The sequence below is a fragment of the Anabrus simplex genome, chromosome 9 (assembly GCF_040414725.1).
Source record: "Anabrus simplex isolate iqAnaSimp1 chromosome 9, ASM4041472v1, whole genome shotgun sequence".
NCBI classification, from domain to species: domain Eukaryota; kingdom Metazoa; phylum Arthropoda; class Insecta; order Orthoptera; family Tettigoniidae; genus Anabrus; species Anabrus simplex.
The window spans coordinates 80641214-80659846 of NC_090273.1; the positions used below are offsets into that span (position 1 = coordinate 80641214).

The following is an 18633-nucleotide window of genomic DNA, read 5'->3' on the forward strand; positions in this document are numbered from 1 at the left end:
ATACTTCTGAACCTTCTTTGCAGCCAAGTCAGTCATCTTATTTCTGTAGATGCCAATATGATTTGAAAATTGTTATTTAATGATGTCATCACATAACTGATTCAGTAGTACACACAGATAGTAGGGAAGAATCTTGCAAGGAGCTGATTGAATTATGGAGAAGAAAAAAGTGACCATGGCTCTTCCAAGACTGGTTCAGAACTTTGATTATAGTCCACAAAGTAAACCCTGCAAGCATCAGATGAAAAGACATTATTAGATGGTGGTGCATCCATTCATCCACTCATTTGTCTTTACATCATCTGTATCTATATATCATTCCTGCAATCAGAAAAAGTTCTACGACTGCCTTATGAATATGGTGGTGGACTTAAATTTCAGACAACATGAAGAAGCACGCACGCATACTTCCTCCCCCTCATTATAGACTGTTATGCCTTTCAGCATTCAGTCAGCAAGCCTATTGTGAATTTACTAAATGAATCCACATTCGTCTGTTTGTATCTGGCTCTCGCCTCGTTTAGTTCTATACCTCTTATTTTAAAATCATTAGACAATGAGTTACATAGTGTATTTATTTACTGCACACTGCAGGACGTAGTGTCCCAATTACAGTGGCAACTATGTTATATAAACTACAATGAACATGAATGGCAGTACTTATATCTAAACTATATTCTATAATTCTGTCTAACTTAATTTCCTATAATATTAATACAAAATTAAGTATTTTCTAAAAACTAAAAGAGCCTTATATTAATATGGTGAAATAGCACATGACAAAGTAAAGTGACAAAAGAAGTGAAGCAATTCACATACAAGCATAATATTATAGAACTTCACCTTACAATACAGTACATAGTTCTTAGATTTCCCCCATTTTTATGACTTCATACAATTATGCAATGAAGTTCAGTTAGAAAATTGCACATTGGCAGAGGGAAGTCAAGCAGATTGAAGACAAGGTCATTATTGTCTTGGTATTCCTCTACTTCTCTTACCCTCCATGATAGAGTCCATTGTCCTCCTAGGTAACCTATCCTCCATTCGCCTTACTTGACTTGACCACCATAGACAGTTTATATACATAGCTTCATCAACAGAGTTCATTCCTAACTTAACCTTTAGCTCCTCATTCTGAGTACCCTCCTGCCATTGTTCCCACCAGCTTGCACTAGTGATCATTCTCACTACTTTCATGTCTGTTACTTCTAACTTATGACTAAGATCTCCTGAGCCCACCCAGCTTTCAACCCCATAAAACAGACCGGTGTAAAGATAGTTTCCTTCGGAAGCTGACTTCTTTCTTACAGAATATTGTTGATTGCAACTTCGAGCTCACTGCATAAGCTTTGCTGCACATTGATTCAGTCCTACTCCTACCATCCTGGGAGAATACACATCCTAATTACTTGAAATGATCTACCAGTGCCAGTTTTGTGTTCCCAACCTGACATTTAATTCTCTTACAGTTCTTCCGTACCGACATCACTTTAGTCTTGGACTCATTGCACTTAACTTCACATTCCAAGACATTAGATTGCAGGCTCTCAGCACAGTCAGCCATTAAGACCAAATTGCTGGCATAAGCCAAATGGCTTACTACATTTTCACCTAATTGAATCCCTCCCTGCCATTTTATACCTTTCAGTAGATGACACATTTAAACTGTTAACAAAAAAGGCTCATGATTACAGCTTTGTCTAACCCCTGTACATACTTTGAACCAAGAACTCTTTCGAACATCAGTTCACACTATAGCCCAATTGTCAACATAAATACCTTTGATTGCTTTTAATAAACTCCCCTCCATCCCACATCCCTCAGTACGGCTTACATCTTTTCCCTCAGGATTTTCTAATTTAACTTCTCTAGATCTATGAAACATAACTCTTTATTCCTCTTGTAGCATTTTTCAATTACCTAGCACATACTGAAAATCTGATCCTGAAAGCCCCTACGGTGGTCTGAGACGACACTGATTTTCAACCAACTTACTGTCAACCACTGATCGCACCCTCCCTTTCAAAATGCCAGTGAACACCTTGCCTGGTATACTGATCAATGAAATGGTTGTTGTAATCCTTCCTGTTCCCTTGCTTATAGATAGGTACAATTACTGATTTCACTCAATCAAAAGGTACCTTACTAACATTCCATGCTAATCTTATTACTCTATGAAGCCATTTCATCCCTGGCTTCCCACTATATCTCAAGATTTCAGGTCTAATTTCATCTGTACCTGCTGCTTTATAACAAAGGAGTTATTTTTTCCATCCTTTCCACTGCCTCAGTTGTAATTTCACTAAATCATTTTCATTGTCCTCTTCCCCATGAGCTTCATTGTTCCCAACGTCAACAGAAAGATTTCCCTTTACGTAGACAACATTTTCAAAATATTCTATCCACCTGTCCAGCGATTCCCTGGGATCTACTTTAAGTTCACTTGATTTACCCAAAACTCTATTTATTTCATTTTTCCTCTTCCCTTCTAATATTCTTCATTACTATCCAAAAAGGTCCCTGCTACTTGATCTAGCCTTTCCAAGTTATTATTGAAATCTTCCCGTGACTTCTTCTTGGATTCAACAACTATTTGTTTCGGTCTGTTTATTTCATCTACATATAATTCCGTCTGCATCAGTTTGGAGCGATTTCTGATACGCCTTCCTGCCACGTTTACAACCTTTCTATTATCTTTACACACAGTTATTCCTAGGCATTCCCTTGCATCCCTGTATGCCACCCATTTTTCTTCTATATCCTGAACCTGCTTACTGTCTACTGTTTGGAACTTTTCACTAATCATATCCATGTACTTCTAATTTCGTTGTCCTGAAGATTGTCTACCTTTATTCGCCTGCAGACAACTTTCTCTATTGTAGGCCTAGAGATAGTTTACTACAGATCAGATAGTGGTGTGTATCATCGAAAAATCCCTGGAATACCAACTAATTCCTAACAAATTTCCTGAATTCAAAGTTGTTATGATATAGTCTATTATGGAGATGCCCCTACCCTTTCATGTGTAGCAGTGAATTGCTTACTGCTTGAAGTCCAGTAAATACTTCCTATTCCTATTAGCTACTATATCTTCCCCTCATTTACCCATCGTCTTCTTCTAGATAAATCTAGGATTCCTTCAGTTCTATTTACAATTGTTGCATTGAAAGCACCCATTACCTATCCTTGCTGCCGACTCTGACTACAATGTCACTTGGTGCTTCAAAAACTTTGTCAACTTTATCTCCATCTGCGCCCCCACATGATTGAATAGACTGAGACAATTCTCATCCTAATTCCTCCAACTGCTAAATCTACCCACATAATTTGTCTAGTAGAAACCAGGTTGCGTGCAACAGTAATAGTATTCCGCATTAACAGCCCTACCCCACACTCTACCCTTCCTGTTTTAATATCTGTTAAGAAAACTTGATTATTATCTCCTATTTCTTCTTTGTTATCTCCCCTTACCAGAATATCTGTAACTCCTAACACATCATCTTTACCGACTCAACCAGTTCTAATTTCTTTCCTTCATAAGACCCATTTTTAGCTACCCATCAAATTCCATTTTGTTTACCACGTTGTTTCCAAGAAGTCCCCAACCTGTCAAATGGCAGTGGGACTCTGTTACTCCCATAGGTCCGAGGCTTGCTTAAAATGTTCTGAGCTCGGTAAATTCTGTAAAGCAGGATGCTACCCTATTTACATGCAGTCCCAGTGAGAATCTCTCCTCTAACAGGTTAGGGACCATCAGTACGTTGTATAGTCCTAGCTGCCTGAGCAAAAGGAGGGCCATGACTCAGAATATGTCAGAGATGCCCACTGCTATTCCATAACAACTGGTATCCCAACTCTCAGGACCACTTACTAGACCACTCAGCCACTGCTCATGAATCACAAACTAGGACACGACTACAGTAACCCATACCAGGAAGGCAATATTAAAAGAAATGTATAAAAAGTATACTTGATTGCAGAAAAACTTACCCATTGTATGCAGTGACATAGATCTGGTATCGAGAACCACACCATAAACCTTCTAGAGTGTATTTTTGAGCCTGACTGGGTACCTGCACTGTTTCCCAATCACCAAATTCAGGCTTATAATGTATTGTGTAGCCATGTAGTGGTGCAGTATCAGTAGGATGAGGACGCAGTTTCATTGTGATTGTACTTGTAGTCATCGAGGTCAAAGTTACTTGAGGTGAGTGAGGTGGTGCTGTCACAGGAAGAAGAGAACGTTTCTTAACAGAAACAATATGATTTCAACAGTAGTAAATGTACCCTGGAAAATCCAATGATAAATCTTAACTTCTAAGGTGAGAGAGTTGAAAATGTGAAAGCCCTTAGGACATGAACTTGAATTCCTTGCTGTCCAGAAGCTGACCATTCCACAAGGACAACCCATGCATGAAAGAGACAGGCGAGTCCCAACAGCAGTCACATTTTCGGCACTTTTGTCTTAAAATCACAACTTCTGTAAGAGAATCTATCCTCTAAAGTAAAAAAAATATATGTTAATCTCACAAAAATGTCACAGCATTAAGCACTCTTTGTGGAGTACCAAGTTCTGTTAATCATATTCCAATTCTATCATGAGGTGAATTAATTTTTTGCTCTTTAGTGAATACTACTGAATGGTTTACGTTTGAAGTATTTTATCTTTGCTTCAGAAGGATCAATCCATAAAATATGTACTTTGTTTTCTATTTGGGCCACTATTTTCCTTTGAAAACTGAAATTAGTTTGTGTGAAGTGGAGCTTTTTTGAGGAAAAACTGCTGTTTCCAGTCATCAGTTGCTACTGTCCGAACATCATGAATTAGACATGTTTTCCAAGCTGATATAAAACATTACTTACCATGTACAACTAACTGGTGTGTAACACTATCATGTCCAAAAGAGTTCTCAACAGAGCAAGAATATTCTCCAGCATCCTGCCTGGACACAGATTTGATGAAAAGAGATCCTTCTGGCAATTGGCGGAATCGGTCATCTGATGTAAATGGAACACCCTTTACTTTCCATACAATTTCAGGAGCAGGAATACCCACAGCTAAACAGGGTAGTTTCACATCCTCTTTGTAAGTTGCAGTGAAGGAGTCATCAAAGGATGCTATCTTTGCAGGTACTGCAATATACAATGTAATTTGTTATGATACTCAAGTTCATAAAACTGTGGACATAATTTTATTGAATAATAACTATGATTACCTCGGGTACTTGGAGTTAAAGTTACAGATTTTGATGCTTGACCTTCACCGATTACTGTAGAAGCAGTCACCCAGAATTCATATCGCTCTTTCTTTTTCAAACCTGATGCTTCATAGCTCATTTGGGATGCAGAAACTTTCTGACTCTTGGGTTCTTCCTATAGAATTTATTTTAAAAAATGTATTATTATAACAACAACACAAGAACATAGAAATTTCTCTTAATATCCTCATTGCCAAAAACTTGATACAAACTTCAGAACATTTGGTTGGGAAGTCAAAAGCTGATAGCCTACTGCTGCTGAATTAGTCATTAACAACTAAAACATTATTTGTCAAGCAAAAGATACTACAGAATAGTAACAGCTATGACCAGAGAACAGCATCAAGTACCCTAACCCAAAGGCTGACAAAACCAGCCAGCCAGCCAGCCAGCCAGCCAGCCAGCCAGCCAGCCAGCCAAGTGACAAATAAAATCAAATGATGAAAGACAGATAGGAACACATACTAGGATAAACAAATAATTTTACATCTTCATCCATTACTGTGTTCACACATACACAAGAAAATGTGGGAGAAAAAGAAGTGTTATACAGGGGGGTCAACGACTAAGATCACAGGATGAATACACAAGGAGAAAAGAAACGTAATGGGCCAATGTAAGTAATGAAAAAGGAACAAATAGGCATAAGAAAGAAAATTAAATGTAGTGTGATGGGAACAAGATTGGAGACTGGACGTGAAAGAAAGATAAAGATCGATCGATTTATCAATCAATCAATCGATCGATCAATCAATCAATCAATCAATCAATCAATCAATCAATAATAATTTAGTAGCACCAGGTGTCCATTCTAATTCAAACATATAGCATAATGATGTAAGATAAGCTGGAGACTTGTGATTGGCTTTATTCATTATTCATTGTTTGGGTGTCACACCCTAATTGGTGTAATTACTACTAATTGTGGACTGTAATGCCATCATTGGTTAACACACCATAATTATCCATTGTCAACTTCCTACGAGCAAGTGTGAAACTTTGCTTTCTTGCTGTGATCATTCTGTGAGGATGTTGCCTTTTTTGCCTGGGGCTGTAAAGGCCACCTCTTGGCCAAGCTACATATTCGAACCTCCTTACAGAGGTTCTAAGGAGTAGTGCAATCCATTAATGTTATATTTTTTGGTAAGAGTGGTTTTTAAAAGGGTACCTCAAGCGGTAACCGACAACTAAGCATGGAAGGTGGCATATTTGCATTATACTGCATCTCGTAAGTTGACAGCAAATGGATTCATGAACCACTGTACTGCTTCAGTAAGTGAATGGAATTTGTTTGATCCATTATTTCAAGATGTCCCGACTGTAAGTTTGCTACATTTTTGGTGTGACAATATGCCATGCCATTACATAACATGTCACAAAGAACTCTCACATTTTGTAAAATTTCTGACTAAAGTAATTAATTTAAGTAAATTTTAAGGTTCCCAACTGAAAATATAATAAAATTGCAATTGTAAATATTTTTGGGCAAAACACGTAATGACTCAGTAATATCTTGGTGTAAGGACGTTACTTTTCTTCTTTCTCTTATATTGTGTGTATGGTTATATTAGCCGTTATGGTATTTTTTATGTTTTCAAGCATGTTGGTGTATTGTTCATGGGTTTGAGTTGATGATGAATTTACCAGACTGCAAATGTTATTACTGAGTGAGTTGACTGTATGATTAGGGTCCTGTAACTGAGAGCTTGCATTCGGGAGATGGTAGGTGCAAATTCCACTGTCAGCAACCCTGAAGATAGTTTTCTGTAGTTTCCCATTTTCAGACCAGGCAAATGCTGGTTTTGTACCTGTGATCTGTGCGTCATCAAGAGAGGACAGCAGAATTTTATTCTGAGTTTTAAAAATTATTGTATGTATCTTTCTTATGCATTATGGAAAACTTCAAGAAAAAGACATTAAGAAGGACAAATTCATTGTCATTTTAATCTGTTTGAAAAACTAATCAATTGTGTGTAATATTTAAAATTATCTTTCTATCTGCAGAACAGTTGAGGCTAGCTGTTATAACAAAAATACCTAACTTGCAAACCCCCGCCCCAAGGCCGCATTCCTAGCCAGTCAGTCACACTCAGCCATCGCTCTCACTCTTCCGTCTTTGTCAATATGCTTATCGCTATCCTTCCAGCAAAGCTGATCATGTCAACTGGGAGTGTTTCCCTGTCCAGGCAGTCAAGTGATCAAGACTTTAGGTATCATCCATCTGTTGTATTGTCAACAAGTACCAGTATTCTGTCTTCACGTTTCATTGTTGTTTCACAGTTAAGTTTTCTTGTGTAGGTTGATCTTTAAGTTATGAAGAAATGTGAGAGTTATATGGCTGGGTTCAAACTCAAAGTGATAAAATATGCTGAAGAACAGACCTGCTGGTCGAGAATTCAGTGTGACTGAGTTCAATGTTTGATACTGGCGTAAACAGAAAGCTGGGCTAGAAACTACCAACTGAACACGTAAGGCATTCAGAGAGCCAAAAACTGGTTTCATGAGCTGGAAGACAAGTTTCTTCATTACGTTACAGAGTTGCAAAATGATGGCTTTAGTATCTTGCAGGAGATGCTACATTTCAAAGGGCGCTAACTGGTGATTAAAGGAGGAATCAGTTGTTTGGATCTGAAAGTGAGCCAGGGTTGGATCCATAGATTCATGACACGAAAGGGATTGTGTCTGTGAAGGCGAACATCTCTCCATCAGAGAATGCCAAGCGATTTCAGGGAAAAAATCATAGATTTTCATCACCATGTGATAGCAATACCATTATTGGACATTATAAATTTTCCAGCTAACTCATTCCTGGTTGCCAGCGTTTCACCCCAGTTGGGCTCATCAGTTGGTAAATAGCACACCCACCAAGACGCATGGCTAGTGCATACCATGGAGGCCACAGCGTAGGCTACTTGGAGCCACCGGCAGTGCCAATGCACTGAGAGAGACTTTGTCTCATTACCTATGCAGTGGCCTCCATGGTATGCACTAGCCATGCATCTTGGTGGGTGTGCTATTTACCAACAGATGAGCCCAACTTAGCACACTGGGGCAAAACGCTGGCAACCACGAATGAGTTAGCTGGAAAATTTATAATGTCTGATAAAGGACCACTTACATTGGTATTATAAATTTACTCATTCGAGACAAATATTTCAGGTTTCCTATGGGAATTAACATCTATATCATGCGATAGCAATGCGGAAGAAAAACAATTACCTCTTATCTCAAATGGGCAAGGCAGATCAAACCCCGATAAACTTCGACATGACATGCAACACCACCATCAACAAGAAGGCAGAATCTAGCATGTATGTACGTACAACAGGGAGTGAAAATCAGCATTGCACTGTCATGCTAGCAATAATTGCAGATGGAAGACAAGTGCCACCGTATGTTATTTTCAAAAGAAAAACAGTGCTTAAAGTGAAGTTTCCCAAAGGCATTCATGTACGGGTTCAAGATGGATGGATGGATGGATGGACGGACAAACGGATGAAGCTTTTGTCCAAGACTGGGTCCATACAGAGAGCGGAGCACGGCCAGGGGCACTGCTTCAACACCCAGCAATGCTAGTGTGGGACAGTTTCTGTGGACACTTGGTGGAAGACACAAAGAAACGTCTTCAGGAAATAAAAACCGATCTCGTAATTTCTGGTGGACTCACACATTGTCTACAGCCCTTAAATGTTTCCGTCAACAAGCCCTTCGAGGACAACATACATAAATTGTACACCGAATGGATGGCAGGAGGGGAGCATGAGCTGACGCCAGCAGGTAAAATAAAGAGGCCGTCAACTGAACTGGTGTTTGATTGGGTTATGCGGGCAAAGGGTTTTGGTGTCTACAGACATTACTGTAAAGAGTTTCTCGAAGCCAGACACCACAAATGCGTTGGACGGAAGTCAGGATGACGCAATATGGGATGGTGACCAGAAAGATGCACAGAGAATAGCTCTGAGATTGAAGACAGTGACAAAGAGTAGGGTAAGTATGCCAGTTGTCTTGTTTCAATAACCTAATGCAAATTTTACCTTACACAAATCCCCGCATATATCACGTACCGAAAATGTTCGCACTTATTTTTGGTCAAAAAGGGCTAGTTATATGTGAGCAAATACGGTACATCAGTGTTCCCTATGAGTTGATTTAAGATACAGAATATTAATCATTTTAATAGAAAATGGGTATTACTACATTGTGTATTAAGGAACTGTCATTTGATATCTATAAATTTACCAACGTAAGTGATTTAACATGAATATTCACTCTGTAAATACTCAGGCCCATGTCCTTTCATATATGTAGTTTACCAAGCTCGGATAGGCATCACACGATTTTTTCAAAAATATTGTATTTCCTGATAATTCTTTGTTTATTGAATTTTCTAATCAGCATTTCTTTCAAGACTCCATAATTTATTTATTTTTCCTTCTTATTTATATGGAGATTTTCAAATGTGTAATTTTATCACTGCACACCTTTTATTTTATTAAAATTTTACTTATTTATACTATTACATATATCGTTCTATGTTATTTTGAGTAATATTGTTCTGTTCCTATGAGCTTCTGTTACTGTCCTTTTGTTTGGACTCTTCCCACGCTTTCTTATTTGTGGAGTGTTACAAAATAAGATTGATCGTGGGACTCTGTGGTCATTTGTTCTACTAGTGGTTACCATGCTAAAATAATAATATAATTAAAGACAAATTCTAAGCATTAAAACTTAATGCACTTGACTGACTGAACATCACAACGGTGACCCACAGGCGGTTAAGTGAACAAATCGTATCCATGAAATTTCATTATGATTTGTCCTAAATGGAAGATAATAATTGCTTTTACACAAATAAACAGAAATTAGCGGTAAATTAATAAATACCATTCATTGCTACATTACGACTATGAATTCTACTACGCCACAGTGCTTCAGTATGTGTTTTGATCATATAACACTTTTGTGTGTGAAGTCTTTGCTCACTTAAGTTCTTTGCTTTGCTTTATGTTACTTGGTGGGGTGAATTTTTGACTTGTGCCCCTAACTCCTTAATTAATATAATTATTGGTGCAGGGATCATGCTATTTTTCTTTCAACAAGAATAATTTTTGTGTTACTTGTGATATACTTTTCACCTCTATTTTTCCTTTTGTTCTGCCTGTGCAAGTCGTGATGGACTAAGATATTGAGAATTCTCAGACATAGCACTTCCATTCATCGGTGCTAGCCCTGGACCTCGGGGAGGAAACCAAAGATGGCACAATGAAGCGGAATGCTAGAGAAGAGAGTCGTATCTACCGCAAAATAGTCGCCGTAGGTTTGTATGTATATTTCTCTAGTAATAATTAATTTACTGCCAATTTTACTGTTGATTTGCATGAAAGCAATTATTATCCTCCATTTAGGATAAAAATTACAATGAAATTTAATGGATATGTCTTGCTCACGTAATCCTCACAGCCTCCTACCCACCAAACAGTTTATTTAAGAACAATGAATTTCATTTTAATAAGCCAGTGCTTAGAGTACGAAGTACTGTTCTCTGGTTTCTGTCAGTGATGAGCAACGTCCAAAAAAAGGTAAATGTATGGTATTAACAATTCTACAGAAGTTGGAAATAATACATAAACTTGAAAAAGGCAGTTCTAGACAACACCTGTCATTTTTTTTTATTTTTTTTTGCTAGTTGCTTTACGTCACACCGACACAGATAGGTCTTGTGGCGACGATGGGACAGGGAAGGGCTAGGAGTGGGAAGGAAGCGGCCGTGGCCTTAATTAAGGTACAGCCCCAGCATTTGCCTGGTTTGAAAATGGGAAACCACAGAAAACCATTTTCAGGGCTGTCGACAGTGGGGTTCGAACCTACTATCTCCCGAATACTGGATACTGGCCGCACTTAAGCGACTGCAGCTATCGAGCTCGGTGACCTGTCATTTTAACTTATGGTGTGGATGAAATAACAATCTGGGATATCCATAAAAATAAAGACAAAATAATACATTTTGGAAGCAGCTGTCAAAATGCCTATCAACGTAGAACTGGATAAAGCCAAGTTGGAATAGTTTAAACAGAAACCAGCAGCAGGCACACCAGTATCTGGCATAATATGTGACAAACAGGCCCAATTCTCTTTTTTTTTTCCTCCTCAAAGTCTTGGGGATTCAAGGCGAATTTAATTCATGTCTGGCTGGCTAAACAACCAATAGGTAATCTATAATAAAGTAATTTACTCCATTTAACTCATAGAGTTTTGATGTAGCAAACTCAATGTCTATTTCACTTCATTTGTGGATTATCCGCGATTTCTGCACCACCAACTACCGTGGATAATAGACTCTACTATAATTCCCAATGTTGTCCCACATTTATTCTTTATCTGAATATCGACACTTCAGAGTTATGTTTATAATGCCAGACTTGAATATACTCACATCCTTAGCTTCCTCACTATCTTCTCGTACATAAACAGTATACTGAGTGACAACTCCATTGGGTTGCTCAGGAGGCTTCCAGCTCACTAGGATGGATTCTGCAGACATCACCAAAGCCTTAATTGCACTTGGTGCCTCAGGTACTGTAATAAGAAGATAAAATACATCAGCAAAAAAGCTACAGTTCTTTTCTTTGTACACCAATCCAAGTTGAAAGCATTGCATACAAGATTATTTAGAAAGCCAAATTATAAAATTATTTCAGCAAAGAAAAGGTACTATCACTTTGTTATTCATACATTATTACAATAGTGACATTTCAAGAATGGTTGCTATGGACTTGTTTTGGGTAGATTAAGGTATTTTGTTTGGCATCATTACCATAAAACATGTCATCCAAACTTCAGCTTGGAAGCAAGAGGAAAGAATGAAGATTCTGTTGAGAAGATGAGCAAATCCAAAATTTCTGGTAGCAAATACTGAACTTTCTACCCTCATAGCACAGAAGTCCAGGAAGTTTAAACCTACAGAAGGTTTATAAGAAGAAGAAAGTATGTGCAATTACAGCTTTCTGGCATATTTATCCAAGATATCTTGCAGGTTTGATTATTTTAAATAAAAGAAGATCTTAGAAGTCTTTATTTTGGATATTTCAATTTTAAGCAAGCATGTATATAAACATAACTCTTACACACTAGTAAAAAACTAGTGCAGTAAAAGTATGCAACTTTAAAAAATTAGAGTCAAAAGCTGACTATTATAATTTGGTTATCTAAAAATAAATTTAAAAAACAGAGATCCCATGGTACTAGATATAGGGCATTCATAAATGAGAAGAAAATTTTTATACTGACAATATTCAAACTTGGCTGATTTTGTTGGAAATTAGAATACCACTAAAATATAGCATTTAGTATTTATCATTCTTGCAAAAAGAAAAATTAGGCCCCCCATATCTGTAATCTCTAGATTGCGTGCCAAAAGCCTGGATTCAATTCCAAACCAACTCTGTAGTGATCACAAGGACTGAGGGCATATGACTCTGTTGATTGTGATTCATCCGTCAGATGGAGACATGAAGCCTTGAGCAGACCACTTGGTGCTATTCAACAACAGGAGTAGGCTATATGCTACATTCCTACTATCATATATCAAGTCATTCATTTCATCTCATCAACTCCTATGATGAGGGTGACTTCAGGAATGAAACCTGCTCATTAAAACTCACTAAAAAGATTCATCTCACTTCATACCCAACACCATACAGATATAGGACAAGGGTTGGACACACATACCAAATAAGTAAGCTCATAGCATAATTAAGGCTTTCCCTAAGAAGAAAGACAATTTTTTTTCAACAATGATATCTTTGAAAATGACAACTTTCTTAAAATGCTATAAATTATTACATTATACCAACTTCACTATTGATTTTCAATGGTAAAAATAACACCTCTTTGGAAAACTTCCAATTATTTGAGAAACGCTTAGCAGAGGAGAGACAAATGTGGTTGCAGAAACAAGGCCTTGCCTTTAGGATATGAATGAATATATGAATGAATGAATTGAGAATATTGGTCAACTGGAAAGAGTTGTTTAAAATGTTGAAGAAAGCTAGTGTGAAATACAGCTTGAGAATAATCAGGTGTACAGGGGTGAGGTGAAGGCTGTCCATTCTCCCTTATTTTTTAATGGTTACAGTCAAAAAGGTAATCGATAATGTGAAGGAGAAACTGGGGGAAACTGGAGGAATAAGGATCCAGGAAGTATGCAGGAAGTGATAATAGACCTGGAGGAGATGGAGGCCTTCTTCAATGACTTTAATATGAAAATCAACAAAATAAAGGCCAAAATCCTAGTAGGAAGCAGACATGGTACACACAGAAATGCACACAGGGCATAGTGTTGCTAAAAACCGCGGAGGCTTTCATGTATCTCGGAAGAAGGATAGCAAAATCTCACTTTTCGAGCTCCAATCTATTAAGCCGAATAAGCCAGGCTATGACGGCATGTGTTCTGCTGCTGCTGAATATGCTTCTCCAGTCTGGTACAGTTCATCTCGTGCCAAACAGGTAGATACGGCTCTCAATGAAACACGCAGGTTGATAACAGGTTGCTTAAAGCCTATTCCGACAATTAAGCTCTATTACCTGGCTGGATTAGTGCCACCCTGTGTATGTAGAGAGGTAGCTGGCAACAGGGAGAGGCTTAAAGTGGTACAGAGCAGTACCCACCTGCTGCATGGACATAGTCCTCCTCAGCAACGGCTGAGATCCCGGAAGACCTTCCTCAGGACATCTAAGGTGCTTACCATCTCACCAGAGAAGGCAAGGCTGGAACTGTGAAGAAGAGGACCCCTCACATTCCTGGATGGATGCCAGCAGCTAAGCAGTTACCAGCTGGACATAATGAAAGCTGGCTGGTGCGGAAGTACCTGATGCTACGATCAGGAGTGGGTAGATGCAGGGATAACGTGACGAAATGGGGGTTCAGTACAAGTGACTCAAGGTGTGAACATGGACAAGAACAAACTAGGAGCCACATGGTTCAGTGGCCTCTGTGCCCAACATCTTGCAGAGAGGATGATCTCTTACAAGCTATTCAGAGTGCATTGGGCATTGCAAAATACTGGAAATGTGTAATATGATTTCACATGTTATGTTTTGTGTACTTCAAACTGACTTGTACATTAGCTGTAAATTTGTATGTTTTCGACTCTAGTATCACAATGATGCTTATGACGACGACGACGATGATGATGATGATGATGATGATGATGATGATGATGATGATGATAGGAGGTATAACCTCTTCACCTCAAGAAGCATAGACCAGCATCTCAAAATTTAAAAACAAAAAAATATATATGGTTGAAAACCTTTGTACGGAGTGTGCTGCTATATTTGAGCGAGATATGGACACTCAGGGAAACTGAGAGGAAAATGATTTTGATCTTTGAAATGTGGTGTTATAGGAGAACATTCACAATTCCCTGGATGGACAAAGTGATGAACAAATAGGTGCTGCAGATGGTTGAAAGGGTGATGCTGTGTTTGTAGAACCTAATGTGCAAGAGAAGGGATGCGTGGATAAGGCATGTTCTAAGGCACAAAGGAATTATAAAGACAGCTTTTGAAGGAACTGTAGAGGGAAGAAATACCACAAGCAGTTCATCAACCAGGTCATAAAGGCTACCAGTTGCCACTCCGACAACTCTGAAGAGATTAGCCCAGGATAGAGAACGGTGGACAGTTGTTTATTCCACCATAAACAAATCTCAGGATAGAAGAAGAAGAAGAAGGAAAAAGAAGAAGAAGAAATGATAATGGTCAATGTATGCATATTTGTATGCTATCTAATAAGTGGCAATAAAGTTACAATAATTCTTGGTCATTTTTATCGTCACAACATGATGGACATCAACAAAAATTAGGAGCCGATTTCATTTTGTTGATATACATACCGTCTTGCTCGGTTTGACAGTGAATAGGGGCACTTCGGACACCATCGCCTCCAGATGTGAACGCCAAGACCTGCATGCTGTAGTTGGTATACTTTTTCAGACCGTGCAAGATGGTTTCACTGGAAGACGTGATCTTTGTATCCTTGGTGTTCTCATCTGTTGACACAGAGCCATTTCCTAGTAAACAGATGGTTTTGAATTCAATTCTATCAACACTCGAGAATTTAGTATATATCATAGCAAGATACTCACCGTACCAAGTGTCAGAAGGACCATACACAACCTTGTAGCCTTTGATTACACCATTGGCAGCTGTTAATGGAGGAGATACCCATGATACCCTTATAGTCTGTGATGTAAGAGTTGTGCACGTAGTGTCCTGAGGTGGTTGTTCAGGTATACCTTCAGCGGTGTACTGTCGACTTTCATCAGACATAGGACCAGCGCCAACCTTGTTGAATGCTTGGACAACAACCGAGTACTGGGTGTATGTCCTGTTAGGAAAGAAAAGACAAAAGAAAAAGTAATTTTTTGTTAAACCTTCAAAAGGTGTGCATGGTGTGCATGTGGTTGGCAATACTTGACACCTTCAACGCCATGCAAGCTTAAGTCTCCTTCCTCTGTGTAGCTTTGAATGGACTTGTCCTCTCCCTCCTGCACTTGGGGTGACAAATGGCCTTCGCACCATATTTTCTGTGTGACTGGTCTTGAAGACTGGCAGGCATTTCCTTGCGGTAAGTTGATCTGGTCAAATACACTATAAGCACCTTCTCAAATAACTTATGAGGAAGTGAAGTTGTAAAGTGATAATAGTGTTTCATATTAGTTACTAGTGATCATTTTCTGTTTTTACTCAACACTATGGACAACTGGAATTTTAAAAAGTTTCTTTGAATTCACAATATAAACTCAAAAATAGACTGACAATGATTGGGAATGTGTATTTATTTACTGCAAAAAATATTATGACCAGTAATTCGACCATCGGCAAACATAAGAAAGCAATAAATATTAAGCAACTGTCTTGGTAAACATTTCCTATCCATGTATACATTTTTAGGAAACTTTAAATTTGTTTTATTCTTGTAAAATAAACTTTTATTCATATGAACACAGAAATTTAATTTGGTTGAGGGTCTTTTTACATAAACTGTCAAAATGACTGTGCGTACCTCCCTGAGAGAAAAAAAAGTTTTTGCAGCCTCTTGAGGTTTAATAAGACTGCAAATCCATGGTTAGCCAAAACTGTATCTGAACACAAATTTAAAAAAAACCACACACAAATTTAATTTTTATTGCATTGGGGAAGTAAGTGAAATTAAAGAGTTATTTTTTAACAATACGTGGAGTATTAATACATGGATTATACCTCTAAGATGCCTATTTTTTGGTTTATATTGTGCCCTTCAAATTTTGTAATATTTTATTCAGTGAGTTGGAACATTATTTCTACAGCCAGGGCGGGGAATTTCATCACTTCCGTGTCGGCGAGAGCGAGCTACCTAGAGCTGGATTTTCCAGTTCGGCAGGCAAGCGAGGAGCGAGCTGGGGATTTTTTTTTTGGTTGGTTAGATGTCCTTCAGTCAGCTGTGTGCCACGTGACACACAGAGCAGAGCTAGAGATGAGCCGATCGATAAATTCAAGGCCGATTGACATTTGACAGTATCAGCCAATAAAATGATAATATACGCCTGAATGTAAGAGAGTAACCAATCAAGATGGATTGAGAAGACACACCTCTGTCTCAAGACGATTAAAGTGTGGTATTTCCAAAGGGAAATCTTACTTCCTGAATTCTGATTCTGGATGATCACTCTGACTGCGACGACTGCTGCGTTTAGACATGTTAACTTCGCTGGAGAACTTCACTTTGCAAACTTCATTAAATATTGGATCTTCAGTTCAGACATATAATAATAAAGTCAACCTACAAATATTTGAAGAGTTTATAAAAGTTACGTATTCCAACTAACTCATATATCATCAAGCGTGTGTCTTGAACACATTCTAAGGCTTTTTTGTCAGTTTCAGATTTTCTTTCACGGAAGAAACAGAAGAGGAAGACCATTGGAGTTCGGAGATATTTCAAGGCACCAGTCTATCTGCCTGCTGAATTTCACTGCTATTTCCTGTCCGTCCTCACGTCTTCAATGAACTTCTAAGATGTACGGCAACTTCAGACATGGGAGGAGGCGTCGTTCGATGGTGGGTGACTTGACCATGCCATAGGTCATCTGCCAAAATCCAGCATTCAACATTCACTTGAGTACCCTTTATAAATATTTTTTCTATCAATCTTTGTACATTTACTGTAAACATTGCTTTTCCTTATTCATTCGAAGTAACTTCTAGTAGTATTTCTATAGTTAGATTTTTCACTCCTTCTTTCCTTGGTGAAAGGTAGCTTGTGATGCTGTATGAAAGTGTACTGGATTCTATTAGTTAGTTCGTGGAATGAATGTCTTCGAGACTAATTTCGACTGTCCTAATTCAGCGTAACAGGAATATTAAAAGTAATTTGACCTCTTCGATAATCTTGGTTGAATTTAAAATGAAATTATAATTTATTTGAGATCAGATGGGACAGTGTGTTAGTGCGTTTCATTACGTCAGATTTCTCTCAATGGTATTGTGATGTTTTTAATGGATTTGAGATATGCTAGGATCATCTATGAAATTTTATCGTACAGTAGCCTACGTGAATGTGACCATGCGTGGTCAATAATAATAATAATAATAATAATAATAATAATAATAATAATAATAATAATAATAATAATAATAATAATAATAATAATAATAATAAGGTCAACTTCATTACGGGTTAAAAATACAAATAAGGCCATGAGTGTAATATAATGTGTTTTGGACTTGGGAATGGATTTAATATTTGAGAGTTATTTGTGAATCCATTAATTGAGTCTTATGGGAAGAGAGTATGTTGCCTAACATAATTTCTTCAGATTGAGCACGGATTAACTGAGAACCACAATATTAGGAGAGTAAAAATAAGAGTCGCAACTCATGGACCGCAAGCGCGTATATTTAAATTTGACCTGTGTTATAGGCATTTTTGGAAGATAATTTTTCTGATGATTTCTATTTATAACATTCTCTTGGAAACATCGTTGTACGCTTAATTTCTTCATTGAAGTGATAATCCTGACTCTATCACCTCCCAACTTGTCGTAATGATTTTACCCAATATCGTCATCATGAAATTTTCCCTTGACTTAGACTAAAAAAATATAAAATAATAATTAAGGGCTAGTATTCGTGTAAATAATTGCTTAAATATTACCGTGTGTCCTAGTGTGAATGTGTGTGCGAGTTTTATCCATATTTTGTGTGTTGTAATATTTTTCTTGTCGACATTTGCCATATCATACCCGCTGCGCACGTAATTTTTGGTCGATTTTGCGTCGTTTGTTGTGCTCATAATTTATTTAAATATGAACCTTTAGTGAATTTTATT

The 18633-nt window shown here is 37.8% G+C and overlaps 1 protein-coding gene across 1 annotated transcript in view; it reads right to left on the bottom strand.

Moving 5' to 3' along the window:
• The window catches only part of Dscam1 (Down syndrome cell adhesion molecule 1), a 915831-nt gene that overhangs the window by 104602 nt on the left and 792596 nt on the right, over nucleotides 1-18633 (bottom strand). Inside the window, exons 21-26 of the mRNA XM_068229242.1 lie at nucleotides 15410-15651; nucleotides 15158-15313; nucleotides 11695-11837; nucleotides 5220-5376; nucleotides 4867-5136; nucleotides 3994-4225 (exon numbers count right to left, since the gene is read on the bottom strand). Of these exons, the coding sequence (XP_068085343.1) occupies nucleotides 3994-4225; nucleotides 4867-5136; nucleotides 5220-5376; nucleotides 11695-11837; nucleotides 15158-15313; nucleotides 15410-15651 (1200 nt within the window). The remainder of the gene's footprint in view (nucleotides 1-3993; nucleotides 4226-4866; nucleotides 5137-5219; nucleotides 5377-11694; nucleotides 11838-15157; nucleotides 15314-15409; nucleotides 15652-18633) is intronic.